The sequence below is a fragment of the Phaseolus vulgaris genome, chromosome 7, assembly GCF_051622355.1.
Source record: "Phaseolus vulgaris cultivar YP4 chromosome 7, ASM5162235v1, whole genome shotgun sequence".
Classification (NCBI taxonomy): domain Eukaryota; kingdom Viridiplantae; phylum Streptophyta; class Magnoliopsida; order Fabales; family Fabaceae; genus Phaseolus; species Phaseolus vulgaris.
In genome coordinates, this window is record NC_143504.1 from 11,754,898 (window position 1) to 11,774,842 (window position 19,945).

Here is a 19,945-nt window from a genome sequence, read left to right on the forward strand (position 1 = left end):
TCCTTAGGAAATCCCTCACCCTAACGCTCTAAGTCACTCACTCACTACAACTCGTGCTTCGAATCGTACACACCAAATTCTGCTTCTAATTGTTGCATAATCGCGTGCCTCAAAACTTGTTTTTGCATTTAGTCTGTCCAATATCGCCACTCCTCAGCTCGCTGTGACCAACAAGCTTGGCATGACCAACTAGCTCATTACTAACCATGCTTGTTGTCACCACTATACTCACAACCTAACTCCTTATAAAATAGCCAAAGTAGAACTTGTATCCTTCAATTAAAATAGTTCATATACTAAGATTTACATTGTGTGTGCTTTAGGTGATATCCTATTCATAAGGACTGATTTGCGGGATTCATTCTTGTTTGGATCAAGTGGTTTGCCATGAAATACAGACGGGGAAAAACATGGAATGCAAATTTGGGACCCTTGCTTTGAGAAAGAAGAGGAAAGCCACGTGTGTTCAAGTGAAAATATCATAATGATAGAAGGTAGGGTTTTACCTTGATGGGTGGGGTGTCAGGTAGCAACGGGATATGGTGGTCATGTGGCCTATGTTGGGGTAGCCCGTGAGGTTTTTGAAAGATAGTGTGGTATTTCTGAAGGAGGGATTGAATGGGTGAGGGTAGATTGTCTAACGGAGATGAGGGGTGAGCAATGGTTGTGTTTGTGGATGAGCTTGGCTGGTTTTCCACCGATAAGAGGTGAAGGGATGCAATAGAGTTATTTGATAGATAGTGACAAAATTGGTGGTAAGTGGTAGCTGATGGGGTGGGTGAGGTGGAGGCTTGGAGGGTAATTTGTTGATTGTTGTGTGTGAAATCTATGTTGGGGATTGAGAAATCTGCTTGGATGGATCCTAGTGTACTTAACCAATCTATGCCAAGGACAACATTCGCACCTTCAATGGGAAAAAGGTAAAAAGGGATAGTAAAGGTGGAGTGTTGGAGTGAGATATCCACTGATGGGCAAAGTCCTTGGCACTGGATGAAAGCCCCATTACCAACCATAACAGATAGTGGCGGGCTAGGAGATATGGCTAGGTGTAAATGGTGGGCGATACGTGGTTGAAGGATGTTGTGCGAACTGCCTGAATCAATAAGAACGGTGACTGGAAGGTTGTGGATTAAACCTATGAATTTGAGGGTTTTTGGGGAAATGGTCCCTGAGATGGCTTGTGGAGAGATGTGAAAATGGAGGGGAGTAGTGTATTCGGAGATGGGACGGAATGCTCGGTGGGTAAAAAACGAGATGTAGTACACTTATGGCCATGAAAGAACTTTTCATCACAATTGTAACATAAACCTAGGGCACGTCGTTCTTGCATTTGGGAAGATGAGAGACGTTTGATGGGTATTTGAGTTGATGGTGGGGTAAGGGTATTAGGTCTAGTGTTTGTGAATGAAGAATTAGTGGCAGTGTGGTATGGTGGTGGGGTAAAACGGTGTTGTTTAGGTTTGGAATCTCTCAGTTTGTCTTCAATAAGCTTGGCTAGTCCTATGGCTTGGGCTATAGAGTAAGGATTTAATATAGTGAGCTCTCTGTGAATGTCAATACTCAAACCAGAAATGAAGCAATTAAGTATAGTCTCGGGAGTGAGACCCAACACACAGTTGCATAAACGTTCAAACCTGCCTTGGTATTTTGTGACTGTGGAGGTTTGCTGGAGTTTGAATAACTCAACTTGGTGATTGATATATGTTGATGGGCCAAAACGGAGCTCCAATGCCATTGTGAATGAGTGCCAATCTGTGAGGAGGTTGTTGTTGTGCAGCCATTTAAACCAGGAGAGAGCATCTCCCTACATGTGGAATCCCACCATGGGCAAACGCTGGTCTAGGGGAATTTGATAAAATGAAAAATATTGATATGCCTAAAAGAGCCAGCCCAGAGGATTGGTACCTTCAAAAAAGGTAGGGTAAGTGCCGGTGAACGTAGAGAATGGGGTTGTTGCTGGTGGGAGTGAGAATGAGATGATAGAGGACTTGTTTGGTGGTGATGCGGAAGATTTGGATTTTCAGGGTGCGTGAGGAGGGTGACTTGATCCAGCAGTGATGTGACATGGGAGTGGAGGTTGTCATTCTTTGCCTCTAGGGTAGACTGTTTGCTAGAGGTGTCCTCCAATTGGTTTTGAATTATGGTGAGTTGAGCTTGGATGGTGTGGATAACCTCTTCCTTGTCCTTGGATGATAGTTTGGGAGCCATAACAATGAAAGCACCAATGATAGACCTTTGCTACTGCTATACTAAAACTAGGGTTATCACAACAAACTTCTGCCTTCATTCATATTGCTTAGTCCTTATATACAGACTTAAGGGCCATGAACCTTACAATTCTTAAAATTAAAGCAACAGTTGAAACTCAAAAACAACATACTAAATAAAATGGCAGAACAAAAAGGCATGGGCTTAACCCAATATAAAATCTTTCATCCAATTGGGTTGTTTTTTTTGGGCATTGTGCTTGTGTAATTACTCATTCTAACACAAAATGTCCTTGCTTTATTTTTGTGCATTGTAGCTCCGCGTGCCTTTCTCTACTCATGGCGCAAAGATTCTCTTCCATGCATGCAATGATAATGGTGGTCCAGAGTTTGGTAGAGGTGGTTTTGTGTTGTTCAGTTCACATTCGTGGGTGACTATGGTGGTTGTTGAGGTTATGTCGTGGTTGTTAGTGGAGGAGCAACACCGTTGAAGTTGGGTTACAGATAGGTGAAAAGGTAAATTTTGATATGGAATAATCGTTTTTGGAGGAGAAGATAATGGATTATGACATTCTTTTATGAAGGATAATCGATTACGGAAGATGAGTAATCGATTATGGGATTTTTTTTGTAAGGGGTAATTGATTATTAACAATTCACTACACGAGGCTAATCGAAGAAGTGGATCTGTGATTACCCATGTTCGCGAAACCGTTGGCAGCTAACGACAACGATGACTTCCACAAATTATGCCTGGTGTTCTACTAGGATGAACTCAACACATTGAACGCCCCCATTACAAGAGTTCGTGATTCGAGGAGATGGGGAGAATGGTCATGTGGGTGACAATGAGAGTGATTGTGGCAATGTGCGCAATTGCAACATTGATGGTGGGGAAGAATGAAAAGCCAAAGGAAGTGGAAGAAAGTGGTGAATTGGTACGATTTATGTACTAATACTACGTGTATAAAAGTTTATAAACAGATAAATGAATTATATATTTATTGTTTTTATGATAAATAACTTATAAAAAGTAACAAATTTAAATTATATTTAATAATATTTTTATATTTAGTTTTACATTTAATTTTTAAAGTGGTAATTATTTATATAAAAAAAAATATAAAAACCTTAATAGTAATTATTCTTTTATTTTGTTTTGAATAGATTGTTTCTTGTTATTTTTATTAAACTAAAATGTAAACTGGAAAAGTAGTAAATAGAATTACTTTTTGTATTAACGAATCAAATTTGTAATTATTATTTTCATTACTCATTTTTATTTCAAATTTATAAATGATTGCTTTAATTTTTCTAATTATTTTTTAAAGTGATTTCATGTAAAAAATTGTTACTGAAAATTTAAGTATATTAATCCGTAATCTTTTAACACTTAACATTAACCCTAATCTTAATCCTAACTCTAACCTTATAAAAAGTACACCATGTTTTATTTTCAATTAATTTTAATGATAAGGATAAAATTGTAATCTCACTTTTTTTATCCATTACAAAAATTATTTATCAATCATACCTATCATGTAACACACAAACTTAACTCTATTTTCATTTTTCTTCACTTTTCACTATTTTCCCCTTAATTCAAACAATCTCATTTTCTACTTATTTCTCCCTTAAAGTCATCTTTTTCTTCTTTCTCAAAATTCATCTTCAAATCCAAACAAATCATTAGCTTTTCTCAAATGTGTTTATAGTTTAAAATATCTTTGGTTTCTAACTTTGGTATCTCCACACATTGCTTGGCAATTGTTCATTCTTTTTATGTATGTTGACATTGCCTTTGTTTCTAGTCTTTTAGTTTTTCGATCTAATCAATACAATATTGTTAGAATATATGACTTGAAACAAGGGGAGTGAATTGTTTTCACAAATACTATGTTAGATTGAAAACTTTTAATTAAATTAACCAATTGATTAACATGTTCAACTGGTTATTAAAAGATCAAGAGTTATGTAATCAAAATTTAAACCTCTTGTTTTTTATAAATCAATTGATTGTGTTATGCGCACAACACGAGTAATAAAATATATCACAGATTATTAGAATAAGGAAGACAGAATTCACACAAAGGAATTATATTGGTCCACTCCTAACCAAAAGTTACATCTAGTTCTCAGCACAGAACTCAGAATTCACTAATGTAATCAAAACCAAATTACAAAACAACCAAGACTATTGATCTTGAACCCTTCAAGAACACAATACTCTCAACAAAAACACAAATTTCATAAATACTATCTGAAACTATTTACAACACAATACAATATAAAAGAATGAATTTATAATACATTTGGGCTTTACACAATGAAGAACCGTAGAAAAGAATAACCCAAAATCTTATTTCACACAGTAGCAATGATCCAAGGTATAAGTGATTCTACAAGCTCTTTGATTTTTTTTCTCTTGAAAAATGTATTATTTAATCTCTCGATCTCTTTAAAGCATTTAAAAAACGGTTTGAAAATCATAACATTATGTTAAAAATTACTTAATTAATTTTTAAAACAAATGTTTGATTTCATTTTTTGTTAAAATCACAACATAAAAAAACCAATTCATTTATCGAAATAACTTATTGATTTTACTTAATAGAAAAGACAAAAGAAAACAAATCATTTTTAAAAGAGATTTCAAATCATATGAACTAACTAGATACAAAATTATAACTCAAAATCTACTTGATGGAAATCATCAAAGTCACCTTGTTCAACAAATCTAAACAAATTATTAGCTTTCCTCAATTGAGTTTATAGTTCAAAATACCTCTAGTTTCTAACTTTGGTATCTCCACACATTGCTTGACAATTGTTCCTTCTTTTGATGTATGTTGACATTGTCCTTTTACTAGTCTTTTAGGCTTCGTTTGTTTTCGGGTGATTATTGTTCACCCGGACGGATTGACGAGAATTACTCTTGTTTGTATCTAGCAATTTGAGAAGAAAAGGAAGTGTAGAAAATTGAAATTTTTTAAAAAACCTTCTTCGCTCTTTAGCTCAAAATTGCGAACAAACGCACGAGAAACCCAACTTTATATTACAAATTACGTAATTACCCTTTACTTTGTTAAAATAATTAAATAATAATAATTTTATTTGAATCAAATATTTAATAATATCATTAATAAAAATAATTAAAAAAATAAAAAAAAAATATTTTTTTACATAGAAAATAAATTTATATAATAATAATAATATTAATTATAAAAAAGATAGAAATAAATAAATTAGTTTTGTTTTATTATTATTATTCAAATATTTTTAAAGATTTGGATAAATTTGTAAATTTATATTTTATACCTTTTAAAAAAATTAATTTATTTTTCACAACTATCACATCACTCACAAAATCCATTCTAATATACTCAAATCCAAACAACTTTATTTTCTTCATACTTTCTTCTCAAATCACTTAAAATCTACTTCCTCAAATCATCTCCTGAGTCCAAACACACCATTAATTTCTCGATTTAATGCATACAATATATGTATGAAATTTTTGTAAAAGGTTAAAATAAAATAAAAATTGCATAACAGGTTAAATAATTTCTTTTTTGTTAATAGCATGCTCATTACTACTAGAATCATGTACAACCAATAGTCTTTTTTTCTTTTTTAATTTACATGCTTCTTTAATAGCTTCAAAGACACCATGTATTAAGCGTTGATTTAGTTACTCGCTTGACCTACCTAAGTTGTTTAGTCACCAAGCTTGCATTCACTTTTGAACCCAAAAAATACTACAAGCAAGGCATAAGAATGGTTTTGGAATTCCGGTTCTATTGATTAGGCGAATATGAGAACTCCTTTAACTCAACTTATAAACTTGTAGGAGCTTATTTCAAACCAAGTAAACAATTAATATCAAATAACATATTAATTCAATATTTTAATAACATAATTAAGTAAAATAAGTCTAAAATATTAAATTAATAAGTTAATGCAAATATTATAATACAATTAAGATAAGATATAATTGGATTGTTCTCACTTTGAGTTTGATTCTTTCCCATGCATACCTTTAATTTCTGCCTAATTTCCATTTATAATTACAAAATTAAAAAAAACATATTATATAATTATTAAATTTTCTATAATTAAAAAACATAATTGAAAAATACCAGGCGAAGAGAAGAGCAGTTAAAATTAACAAAAAGACGATTTACATAACCGCCAGTAGAGAGAATCAGAACACCACGGAGCAGATCAGAACCTCGAGCCGGAGAGAACCGCGACCAGAGAGCACGACGCACTACTACGCAGTGAAACGGCGATGAGTTTGGCGTGACCGGAGAAGAGAACGGCACGGCGCGGCGAATAGAGGCCGGAACAGCGAACCCTAATTCGCGAGGTGGGGGAGAAGGATGAACCTAATCGCGGTGAGTTTTTTTATTTCCACACAAGAATCGACGATCAATGGCGTCGTTTTGGGTTGAAAAGAAAACGCCTCTGGACTCGCCAACTCGATTGCAAGCTCGCGAGTTTGGCCGAGCTCACCGAGTTCACAGCGAGCCTACCTTCCTGCTCATGATGTTGTGTTAGGTTACTGATCTTAGGCCAAATACTGTGTTAGGTTAATGATCATGATGTTGTTCTTGCTGATGATGATCCAGTTAATTACTTAAATCAGTGGTTTAATTTCCGTTTTTATATTGTTGATGAGATGTTGATATGACGATCAAGCACCTTAATGGGAGAGAATAATATATCCAAAAAAGGGAATTTATTTTGCTTTCTAAGCTTGTAATGATTTTATTCTGAATTAGTTAGTGATAGTTGTTGTTATTTATGTATGGTTATCTTTGGTGTGATCTTTTGGTTCTGTTTGTTTGAGTAGTGCGAACACTGAACAGTGGACTTGGCATGCAGTTGTTGCTTGATTATAAAAGAAATTAGTAGGAGCAGTCCTTATAGCCCAGAGGAAGAGAAGGTGAGAACTGAGAGATACAAGAGCAAGAGGAACTTCGGCAAGAAAATTAAGGGTTAGTCTTTTTTAATTAATATACAGTTTTGATAGTAACTGGCAAAACTTTCTGGTATTTGCTTTTCTACTAAAATTTATTTGAGCCAATTATACTTTAAAAGACTAAAAATTAGAAATATACAACCCACATATTATTTACATGTGGAATATTCACTTTATGTCATGCATGTGTTATCTACTACAACAACACTTTTTCTAACCTTATCACATTATATCTCTGCACCTTGATGAGATTCTGTCATAGAAATTGGTACATAAGTAATGTTTTGTGTAATTGTTTTCCAGTACATATCTGTAGTTCAAATGGTTGTTTTTACATTATTTCAAGTATGACCTCCTAGGTCTTGACTTCTAGTATTTCCAGCATTTCACAAATTCTTTCATTGAGATTTACCTCTTGACTTCCACAAATCCTTTTCCTTTTGATTTAAAAAAAAAATAATGTCAATATAAAATTAACTTCAATATAAACTATTAAATTAGTGAATAATAAGAATTTTAAGAAAACTGGAGCATTATTAATACTAATAATTAATATTAGTAATTTAAATATATTTCAATATAAAATATTAAATTCAACAAGACCTAAGCCCAGTTTTCCCAAGCCACTGGACTGCTCAACCTAGAAGAAAGGCAAATCCATTTCTTTTTTCCAACTCCAATGTCATGCACAATGACCAGAAGGGTAGTTTCTCAGCTTTTACATGATAGTTTTTGTTCATTGGCATGTTCTATTTAATGATGTAATCAATTCTCTTGAAGGCTAGCTGTTGCTTCTGATGTCAATACACCGGAGGGAGGACTATAATTGAACTGAATTGAAACGAGTGGGTGTAGCTAAATGGGTAACGATGAAGTTAGTGATAAGGAAAAGAGAGTGGTTTTTGTGACTGTAGGGACGACCTGTTTCGATGCTCTTGTGAGAGCCGTGGATTCCAACATCATTAAACAAGCCTTGTTTGCTAAAGGATACACCCACCTTCTTATTCAAATGGGCCGAGGATCATATATTCCTTCCAAGGTACTTTCCCCTTTCTTATTTCTTTCCCTCTGCTTTCTCATAAGATACTTTTTGGTTGAGAATTTCTTTTGTAATAATTAAATTATAAAATCAATTTGTGTTGATGTGGGCTTGTAAAATTATAAAATCAATTTATGTTGTAATAATTAAATTATAAAATCAATTTGCTTGAAAGAAAGGTTTACATTGCTTTGGTTATCAGATAAATATGTATGGATATCTGTAACAAACTCAATAAAAACTTTAAGCAAACTGACATCCAGTAACTGTATGCAATGAAGTTTTACTAACTGCAAAAATGGAGGGAGATAACAATTTGTAGATTTTATTATTCTCTTTTTCTATAGCCTCGTTTTACTAAGTTTTTTCGTTGTTATTATTAACCTTTTCTTTTTTAATTGTAGTCTGAAGGAAATGGTTCTTTGGCTGTAGACTACTTCACTTTTTCATCCAGTATTGCAGTTTATCTCAGATCAGCTTCTCTTGTCATTAGCCACGCAGGTATGTTAGTTACAACTTGTCTATTGCATGCTTTTTTTTGTATTGTTTAGTCTATATTGGTAGGTTATCATATATTTGGTCTTGGTGGCTAATTTTGTATTCTGCTATCCTATCCATGTGGATTAATTAGCTTTCAGGACGAATGCTTTTGTGCTAATGGTGTTTGGTTAATATTTGAGAACCTAACAAATTGATGGATACCAATTCAGAATATAGGGATCAAATCCACAAAGAAAAAAAAAAACTTTTATAGCATACCCTCGTCCAACTCTGGGTATGACTGTTTAGAAATGGTATCTAGTGTTTGTCTGCTCATCTGGTGTAAGCTTCCCCAATTTGGGGGGCTGTATCTAACAACTTCCTCAACAAAAAGACTCATCGCGTCCTTAAGATGTAGGGTTAGCTAAATACTCAAGAACTGTTTACTTCTTTTAATTTAAAAAGAAAAAGAGAAGCATTGAGACGATACTATGTGTTTCTGCAACAACAAGGGTGGTTTATTTGTATTGAGAAAGAGAAATTGATACAATAAATAGAGGAGAGTTGGTATCATCTAATTATTAAGATATGATCCTATAATACTAACGATATGATCTTAATATTTGTGATTATAAATATATGATAAGAACATGATCTTGGTATCTATAATTATAAAGATATATTCCTTATTTTTGTAAGGATATCACTCCCCCTTGAGGTGGTGCATGTAAAATCGTATATGCTCAGCTTGTTGCTAATGTGATTGATCCTTGGTTGGTCCTCTTAGAGATTTGGTTGCTAACTGTTCTTTAGACTTAGACAAATCTAGTAGTGATATCTCCAGTGTCCACCTTTTCTCTTATGAAAATGAATGACAGCCTACTACAGTACTTTTTGTTCTTTCATGAAAGACAAGATTATAGGTAATGTGTAATGCTACTTGGTTGTCACATATAAGGTGCATTTGAGAATTTTCTTCAAATTTAAGCACTTTGAGAAGTTCCTTTAGCCTTATGAGCTCAAAGGTGACCTATATTTTGCTTTTTCACTTGATATTGCCACAACATTGTTTCTTACTTGATGGAATTCTAGTCCAACTCCATGTGCCTTGTTCTTCTTCACTTTGTTTTTGAATTTGAATAATTTTGAATGATATTTGGAGGCAGCGGAATTCATGTATGAAGTGTAGATTTATGTCATTGTGAGAGATGGAATTTGGAGTTTGAGTTCGTAGTGAGGTTAGTTAGGTCAACACTTAGGAGGAAATCTAGAAGTGTCTTGCAAGGAGACTACTCTAGAGAGAACTTTCAAGAACAAGTTGAAGAGTCATTTTGACATCAATTCAGTACTCATTCCAAAACTTCCAATTACTTATAGTGCTTTAGACACCTAACCTTGTGCCACAAGCTTCTAAAATCCTCTCAACTCACACAGTGACATGTGGCAGCAGTAACTTGGAGCAAGCTTCATAATACTCTCCATTCATGCAATGACATATGGCAAGGATAGCTTGCAGCCCAAGCTTCAAAATACTCTCTCATCAGATGTGGACAAGTGGCAAAAGAGACTTTGAGAACAAGCTATGTGGCGCCTTCTTAAGCCTCACATGTGGTGCAAATACTCTCCAATGAGAGGTGGACATGTGGTGCCTACGTAAGCCTTATGTGGCGCCCACTTGGAGTCTAGCAAGCTTCATAGGTAGATGTCCTAAATGGCTTTGGCTACAAGGTCCAGGCCCAAAATCCTATACTACTTGGCCCAAAATACAAGGTCCAACATTATTCTGGCGTAATACATTGCCCATGAAATCCTAATCTACTTTATACAATTATTTACAAATAGAGGTCTTATAATCTTGATGATCTGAAATCTCTAGAGTGATCTCTTCGAGTTGAACCTGGGTCCAAAAGATTGATTGGAGGCCTGAACAAATTTAAATAGGCCAAACTCCTAGCAAGCTTTTGATCAAGTCTCTAACACTGCGACTTCTTTATTCTTGCCGCATTTCCATCATTACTTCTCCAACGCATTAAATTACCATGAACATAAACACCACCCTAAATTAGAGTGTATCACTAGGCGAGCTGCCCAATCAACATCGGGATATCCAACAATTTGGGTAGTCCCTTATCTTCATAAATAAGGCCTTTGCTAGGGGTATTCTTAATGTATATTATGATTTTTACAACTACATTCGAATAATCTTGACAAGTGATCCTACATCTTTAGAGGAAGAGAAGCATGGCTAAGTAAGACCAAGATTAACATGTTTGTGTTTCCTTTCAACAACTATGATGACTATGAGAACAAATAATCTTGTGTTGAATTTCTGTGTATGTAAGAATCTTAGGCAAAGATTTGAACTCACCATCCCAACAATTTGAATGCTTTTTAAAGGAAGTGGAAATTGAAGTTCATTCATAGACTTGAATTGGTGAAAAATAGTAAAGAAATAAGATATTTTCTTAAGATAAATCTAGGTAAATTTGGAAAAAGCATCAACAAAAGTTGCATAATATAAAAAACCATCTGTAGATAACCGATAGGAGAAGGATCTAATAAGTCCATATAAACAAGTTCAAGATGATAATTGTGAACAATTCGAGATAAGGAGTTCTGTGAACTTTGCCAATATAACTCTATAAAAAAAGAAACAACTTTATTAGAAAATGGAATAGTATACGGTTGAAACATGAGCATTAAGATGCCCTAGTATAGCATGCAAAATAGATTGAATATCGTTGTTATTGTCAGTATTGATTACTGAATTAGTAGAAAACAAGATTTAGCAAGAGGATAAGGCTGAAGTCGGTGGGAAAGGCATAGAGACCATCTTGCCCAACATCTCCTTGAACAAAAACTTCATCAGAGATTTAACTAAACAATGAGTAGCATGCAATTCAAATTAAACAGAATTTTCTGTAGCAAATTTACAAACACTAATTTAGATTATTTGGAACAGGAAAATAGTTAATTGATGAAGAGCTAAAGAAACATCAGGATTATTTGGAATAGAAAAAATGGAAGAACCAGAAGATTGGATTGGCAAACCTTGACCATTACCCATATAGATCTGTTTAGGACCTTCATATCAACGAAAAGAGTGTTAGCTTTAGAAAGGAGGGCGTAAAAGTCTCTCTTTGAAGATTTTTGCATTACGTTCTCTTAGACACTTAAATGGGTCATAGGTTTTCTAAAAGGTTCACCAAACCTTTTCTAGAAAGTTTTATTGATGATCAAGAGAAGCAATATGCAAGTAATAGATAGAGACAATGATCATTTTTGTTTTTATACTAGCTCATTCTTAACCTAGGTTATGTCTAATTTGCCAATGCAAATTGTAAAAGGTTTCATTGAACAATAATTGTTTACAATCTTTCATTGCCACTTTTGGCATACATGAATACACAACGTCTCTTCAGATTATCCGCTAAATTCCTCCCGAGGTTAAGCACAAGTGCACAACATTCTCCAGGCTAAATACTCTAATCATCTCCAAGCTATGTAATAATAAAATGTTGTTTACAAGGTTTCACCCTCAAATGAGTTAATATCAAATACAAGCACTTGTTATTAGAGATTAAGTTCACACACATAAAAGATTTACAAATATGAGCACACTTTTTACAAGTCGTGTAGAAGATGATCTCATGAAGTACTTAGAAACTTTGGAAGAGTGAAAGAATACAAGCGTATGCACATAAGTTTGTTCCTTGTTGTTTTCTCGTATATCTTCATGACAAACTTCTATTTATAGGGATGTGTCCTTCCTAGCCAATATTGGAATCCCTGGACAGCTTTCTGAACAAGGACTAGGATATAGCACCAACTGATAAACTAATAAAATATAATAATGAACACAAATTACACATTATGGCAATACAGTGGTTATTGTAGATACAACGCTTCCATGGAGAGTATTGTCTATGTACTCTTATCTTTATACACACCTTTCTATCAGATATTACTCCTAATGATTTTTTAATGAATTACCGCTATGCAGTTTTTAATTCAAAACTTCTAACAGGTAATCAGTTATTTTCTATGACATGCTCTTACTGATTATTACCACCAGTCCATTATTAATGGATCCTTTCCTAATTCACTTGGATCTCAATTCTCATCATCTTAATTAATAGTGGCTAACCTACTTGATTCCTTGGACCCATGTGATGTTAGCTTTCCCCAATATATGTTCTGTTTCAAGCACCAACTTGGTTTAGAAAAGTATTGGTTTTTATTGTTTGGGGCTTGGTAGCTTACTGTAACTACTCTGAATTTAAGCTGGGTGTTATTGTGACACCGGTTTAAGGAAGCAAAGAATAATCTATATTCATTTGCTTTATTATTCCTTCCCCTGTGGCCACATGAAATGTAATTGGTTGCCGACTTGTATGGATAACACCAACATTGTTAGTGAACGAGATCCCAATCCAAATTGTGCTGCCTACAACAACTGTATATTATTCTATATCAGTATTTCCTTCATTAGTCACGACTTATAAAGGATTTAATGAGTGTCTATCTTATTTAAAATGGATTTTGTGAGATGTTGGCACTGATGTTTATTCCGTTACTAGCAATGTTATTCTTTTCACCAAACTATTTTTTAGAAATAATAAAAATGAACACATGAATTTGGTGTTGTATTGTGATTAAGCTGGGAGAACAACATCATTCCCATAAAAAATGAAAAGAGACAACAATGCATAATAAGAGGAAACTTTAAGTAACTTTTGTTGTGTTATCAAGGTTTAGGTAACCTCTATTTTTGTTGCTTTTATTGTTTGGGGCTTGGTAAATTACTGTCATTACGAATTTATGCAGGGTCGGGTAGCATATTTGAGACCTTGCGGCTGGCCAAACCTTTAATCGTGGTTGTAAATGAAGATTTGATGGATAATCATCAAAGTGAACTAGCTGAAGAACTTGCTGATAGAAAACATCTGTATTGTGCTAGTCCTCAAACACTCCAGCAAACTATAGCGCATATGGATTTAAGTTCTCTCTTTCCTTACTCTCCAGGTGATGCTACACCAGTGGCCAAGCATATAAACAGTTTCCTTGGTTTTCCTGATGACTGATCTACAAAAGCCTTTTTGCCCCTCTTTTGGGTTAAATGCCATTATGAAGGATGATATTCAATTTTGGTAATCTTCGGATGCTCTAAATATTTTCAGTCTTACTGTTCATAAGAGCAATGCACACTTCATAACATGATATTCAATTTTATGTGATACTTTATATATACATATACATATACACGAGAGAGAGGTTAATCCGATTGTGTTAAATGTCTTTGGGAGGGATGGTATTCAGTCTTGACGTTGAACTGAATATTCTTTGCAAGCGTGTATGTGTATTGGTGTACACTCTTATACAAGAGGGAAAGAATTAAATATAGGTAATGCAATCTTATATAAATAATTGACATTAATTTTGCATTCAGGCTCTCCAATATCGCCACCCTTAAGCTCACCGTGATCAGTAAGCTCAGCACGACCTTCTAGCTCACTGCCACTGCTATGGTCACAACCTAACTCCTCATCACCTAGCCAAAGTAGCACTTGCGAGTAAAATAGTTCATATTCTAACTAACGTTTATGATTAAAAATTGTCTAATGGAAAATATTTTCAAGTTACACCTACAATTGCTTTGTTTTTGTAATGTTGGAGAAATGGGTATATGAAGTTGAAGAAGTTAGTTTGTTTCATCATTGAGTTTTCAAATTATTTTTAAACACATGTAGGTAATCATATTTGAATTTCAATCATGTGGTCCTTTTCATGCCTGTTAGTGTTTTGGGCATACGGATGGGATGATCTTGTGTTTGAAACGAAGGGAGATGTTATTTGTCTATGTGGTTATCTAATAGATTTGATTAAGGTATATTGTTTGATTAATTAAAACACTTTGCTTTATATAGTTACATCTGGGTATTTTTTTAAGTTTATTTCGTTTCAATTAGAGTTAGCTAGCTTTCATAAAAAATTTATAATATGTTTAGAAAATTTGGTAGAATATATTGTATTATTTACAACTTGAAGACAATCATGTTGAATAATAAATTTTTTATGTAGTAAATAAATAATTTTAGACATCATGTTTTCTTAACTTTGTAGTTTTAATTTTGATTATGTAGTTTGAAAAATAACATTGAAATATATGTGTGAATGTTATTTATTATGATTCAATTATATTTATTTTGTCTATTAATATTTTCTAAAGTATTTTCCACGATTAAAATTATGTAGTCTTAGTTGCGTAATGTTGTGGTTGAAGACATAAATAACAATTATATACAAATTGTTTCCATCTTAAACTTTTGTATGAGCAATCTATGTAAAATTAAGAAAAATGCATTTCATATAAAGCAACAATTTCATATATATATGGCTTAAACCCAAAGGCAACAAATATATAGTCATGGTATAAACCATTTAAAAATAGAAAGAAAGTAAAATCATGGTTATTGTCATGAATACAAAAATACTTTTTAAATTGTTGTCTTACTAAAAATCATTGCCTATTACAAATTACCATGCCCATCTACATCATGATTGAAAAATCATTGCCTATTACAAATTACCATGTCCATCTAGATCATGATTGAAAAATCATTGTCTAAACTTTAGGCAAGAAGTTTAATATTTTGAGTCACAATTTTATGTTGTTGTCTTAAGTTATATTTGTAGTAATGCAAATTTGTTATTCTATGGAAAGATATTAGGATGCTCAATCAAGATGAAGAAAATTAAAACCACAAATAAAGAAGAGTGAAACCTACTCTACTAAGTGACCACCATATGTGAGTTCTAAGATGAGGGAAGTTTACACATAGATGAATTAGGAGAACAAGAAGGGAAGCTAAATCAAAGAGTATATGATAGACCTTCCCCATTTTCATGGCCAGGAAGATATAGAAACCTAACGATTGGAAAATCAAGGTAGAACAATTTTTTTTGTTTGTAATCAAGTGAGTGAAGAGAGAAAGGTTCCTAAGATACGGAAAGCTTTCAAGGCTACACCATGTATTTGTGGACCTTCCTTGAATGAGAAAGGCATCTTCATAATGATCCTCCAATCTAACATTGGAATGATCTTAGAGTGCAATGAGAAAAAAGGTATACTCCCTCCTCCTACTACGGTAGCAAGCTTATAGAGAAGCTCCAAAAGGCTCCTACAATGAGGCCTAAGCATAGAAGAATACAAGGAAAAAATGGAGTTATATAGGATGAGGGAAGGGATTAGGAAGGAAGAAAATACCACCATATTTAGATTCATGAGTGGATTGAATCTTGAAATAAGAGATAAAGTGAAACTTCTACCTTACCAAGATCTAAACAATTTATCATATTTTGATCTAAACAAAATGTTTAGTATGCTACTCCATATTTATTCTAGTTAATCGATCGCCTACTCTTCAATTTTCTCCTTCAAAGGGTCTTAGAAAGGTGATGCACATGCCTTTTTTCTATTTATTATAGTAACTGAAGGGCTTGCGGTGTGGTAAAGAGACCGATAGAAAGAAGATGTATGATGGTGTTAAGGTGAGACATAATCAAACCCAAATAAGCATGTTGCAATATCCGAATGGTACAATATTTGTGTGTAAGACGAACATAAAATACATATTAGTAGTCAAAAGTGCATTGAGGGGTTTTGAGATAGCTTCTAGACTTAAGGTAAACTTTTCTCTATGAGATTTTGAACTATAATATTATGGAGTATCCTTTAAACATCTGACAGTTAGAGATAATTATAGGAGAAAAAGGTGTTTTTTTTGGAGGAAAATCATCATAAATATATATTAGGAAGAAGTTAGTTGTGTGGAAAGGCAAACAACTATCTTTGCTCACCTAAATTAGCAGGGCAGGGGTTGCTAAGAATGGGGACAGGAATATGAAAAGAGATATTAGCATCAAAATATGGTTTATGGAGAGGGTTGCGGGAGTGACAGTGAGTTTGATAGTAATAAATGATGATGGTCTTTGGCTTATATTATTATACATCTTTATTTTAATTCATTACAAGTACCTTATGGAGTACACATCTATATATAATACTTTGTTATGTAATGTGTTAAGATGTGATCATTATGAAAATATACCAAGTATTAGAGATTTCAGATATCTTTGATAAAGTTTTAGCTTGAAAACTAAATTAATTCACGAATGTATTTTTTTTTAATTCTCATATTTATCCTTCAAAAAATTGTTAAGTCATATTCCAGTAATTATATGAAATCATAATTTATTTTTATAGATTTATTATGACATATCACTTCTTTTTTAAAATTATAATTTTTTTTATTTTAATACAGGAGTTTTATAAGATTCTCATTGTAATTAATATTTTTATTTAGTAAAAATATATATTTTTAAAACTATAATTTTTTATAAAATTTAAACTTTAAATTTTTAGTCTTGTGTATATTCTTTTGTAATAGAGACGTGCTTAAGTATTCTGCTCATGTAGGAATGACAATGGAGTTCAGCTTCTTCCACATAGACACGTCTTGTATTTGGTCCACAAAATGCGAATTGAATTGACTTGTCTCGCATAGAAAATGTGGATTGATTTTATTGGTCTGTCCCACATGTGGGCTGACCGCAGGTTTATGAATCGGCCTGCATAAGAAATATTTTTTTAAAGTAATGAAAAATAAGATTCTAGATATAAATTTTGAATAAATTTACTTTTTTTTATTAATTTAGTTTTTTTTTCTTATTTAGATGAATTAGATAAATGGTTAGACAGTATAATTCTCACGACACATGCGTAATAAAATGTTCTGATTTTCAATGAAATTTAAATTTCAATCATACTAATAAAATATTTTACTAAATATATACATTGTTTAAGGTAATACATGTAAACACATGATTATTATTCTAATTTAAAAAAATATATATAAAATAATATACATATATAATAATATTATATTTAAATTTTATTATAGAAAAACTAAGGTATGAGTTTTATAGAAATTGGATTAGATAATTTTGAAATTTTTAGAATATAAAACTGCAACAAGAAGGAATGAAAGAAATCTTTAAACTTTTAAAATATGTTGATTATGCACACACTTAATCATGTGGACTATGAGTTATGTGGAGCGAGCTTAAACAGGCTAGCGAGTTAAACAGGCTAGCGAGTTAAAATAGGCCGTCAATCTTACAATTTTTTTTCTCAGCTGATTACAAATCAACCTGTATCACCCACACCAGCTTGTCATTTGTATTTCTAATTAATCATTAACCACAAATGACTATTAATGATTGTTTTTTTAGATTGGAAAAGAAGATTTTAGTTTACTTAAAAGTATACGTTAGTTTCTAAATTTAATTTTAATATTTTAATTTTTAATTATGATTAGTTTTAAAACTAATTAATTAATAAAATAAAGTGTTAAAAGAATTTAAAATTAAGATAATTATATTTTAAGTATATAGCTTAATTGACTATTATATTTATTATTTAATATAAATAAAATATATACACATATTTTGTTTTTCAATCAATAATTTGCTTGTTAACATTATACGTTTATTAAAGATAATTATAGTTTCATCAAACATTTATAAATTTTTTTTCATTTATTACTTCTTATGTTAGAATTTTGCAGCAAACGCCAGCTTATTAATTTTCTATTATATCATAAATAAGAAATTTATATCTAAAGATAAAAATACTAAAATATGTTTGAGTTGTAATATATTAAAATTACAAGTAATATTAAAAAAATATTATTTATTATTTTATTGCTCCTTTTTACATAATTTCATATTAAAAGAGAAGTTTAGATCTCTAAAATAAAGATGGAAAATTACTGGTAATGAATTAAAACATATTTAAGTCAACTATACTAGACGTCACTTTTGGAATTAGAAGTATTTGAGATTCTGTTTGATTTTATTTTTTATTAACAAATTACTTGAATTAAATATAAAAATGTATTTTAGTTTAGTTAATTTAATATAAAATGTAAATAGAATTAATCAAGTGTTATATAATTTGGTTTATAGTCTTTTGTTATTATAAGATTATTTTTTAATAAAAATATGTAAAATCATTAGTTGAAGAGATATATTATATTTTTTTACAATTATAGTTGTATTCATAATTCTAACTTTACTTTATATTCATAAATAAATTATGTAATTTTACCGTTGATAAATATAATATGTTATAAAGGTTAGAGGAAGTAATGTGGCTTGCAAAGTTTAAATTCATAAAGTTTTTGACACTTTGAGTTGAAAATTTTTATTATTAGTTTTGACACGCTTTGGTTTTCATCCCTCATTTGTAAGTTGGATTAGTACAATTCTTTGTTCAACTATGTTTTTTATCTGAATAAATAGTTTGGTGGGTTATTTTTTTGTGCAATAGAGGTGTTAGACAAAATGATTCTTTGTCTCATTTACTTTTTTGTCTTGCAGAGAAAGTTCTCAGTAGAGGTATTTCTAAGCTCATGAATTATAAGAAAATTTTACATATGGCTAGTCTGTAAGGTTATCTCACTCCCTCTCATATTTTATATGGTGATGACATATTTGTTTTCTATAGGGGATATTAAGTCTCTTAGAAATTTGAGTATTTTTCTTAAAACATATGGTGATTTTTCTAGTCAATATGTTAATAACTCTAAAAGTAGTTTTTTCACCATGGATAATTCTGCAAGATTTGTTACCAAAATTCAACGTATTCTTTCTTGTAGTCATGGTTGTTTGTCTTTCAATTGTTTAGGAGTCGCTATCTTTGTTGGTGTTCCAAAGTGTTGATTTCTTCAATCTTTGGCTGATAAAGTCAAATTGAAGCTAGCATATTGGAAAGGTAAATCTCTTAGCATGATGGATGGGATTCAGTTGATCAATACGGTGATTACTGGATTTCTAACTTATAGCTTTAATATGTATAAATTGCCTAATTCACTTCTTAGTCAAGTTGAGTAGTGGTGTCGAAATTTTATTTGAACTGGTGATATTCTGAAAAAAAAAAAAAAACATAGTCACTGTGAATTGGGAAACGATTTGTTCTCCTCTTGACAATGGGGGTTTGAAGATTATTAATCTTCGTCATGAAAATAATGCATATCTTCTTAAGTTTGCTTGGAACTTTGCTTATAGCATGCCTTGGTCTTTGCTCTTGAAAGCTAGTGTTCTTAAATCAAAATACGAGTTTAGAATGGTTTATAGATCCTCATCTCTTTAGCCAGGAATTAAGCATTTTTA

The 19,945-nt window shown here is 32.0% G+C and overlaps 1 protein-coding gene and 1 pseudogene across 2 annotated transcripts; one reads left to right on the plus strand and one right to left on the minus strand.

Annotated features, from left to right (window-relative positions):
* Window positions 1–479: 479 nt before the first annotated feature.
* On the minus strand, window positions 480–1,735 carry LOC150025783 (uncharacterized; annotated as a pseudogene).
* A 4,593-nt stretch (window positions 1,736–6,328) lies between these two features.
* On the plus strand, window positions 6,329–14,004 carry LOC137828125 (glycosyltransferase family protein 28). Of its 2 annotated transcripts, none has more exons than XM_068634573.2 (5): window positions 6,329–6,604; window positions 7,095–7,207; window positions 7,972–8,230; window positions 8,635–8,731; window positions 13,538–14,004. In XM_068634573.2, exons 3-5 carry the CDS (start codon window positions 8,051–8,053, stop codon window positions 13,792–13,794), a joined length of 534 nt encoding a protein of 177 aa, XP_068490674.1. In that variant the 5' UTR covers window positions 6,329–6,604; window positions 7,095–7,207; window positions 7,972–8,050; the 3' UTR covers window positions 13,795–14,004. The 2 variants fall into 2 exon arrangements, with proteins under 2 accessions (XP_068490674.1, XP_068490675.1); XM_068634574.2 differs by having other exon boundaries at window positions 6,352–6,604; window positions 7,063–7,207.
* Window positions 14,005–19,945: the final 5,941 nt, after the last annotated feature.

Coding starts and splice junctions, on each gene's coding strand:
- LOC137828125 (XM_068634573.2), top strand. CDS start 8,051: ATGGGTAACGATGAAGTTAGTGATAAGGAAAAGAGAGTGGTTTTTGTG. Junction 8,231..8,634: donor GATCATATATTCCTTCCAAG/GTACTTTCCCCT, acceptor TTTTAATTGTAG/TCTGAAGGAAATGGTTCTTT. Junction 8,732..13,537: donor TCTTGTCATTAGCCACGCAG/GTATGTTAGTTA, acceptor GAATTTATGCAG/GGTCGGGTAGCATATTTGAG.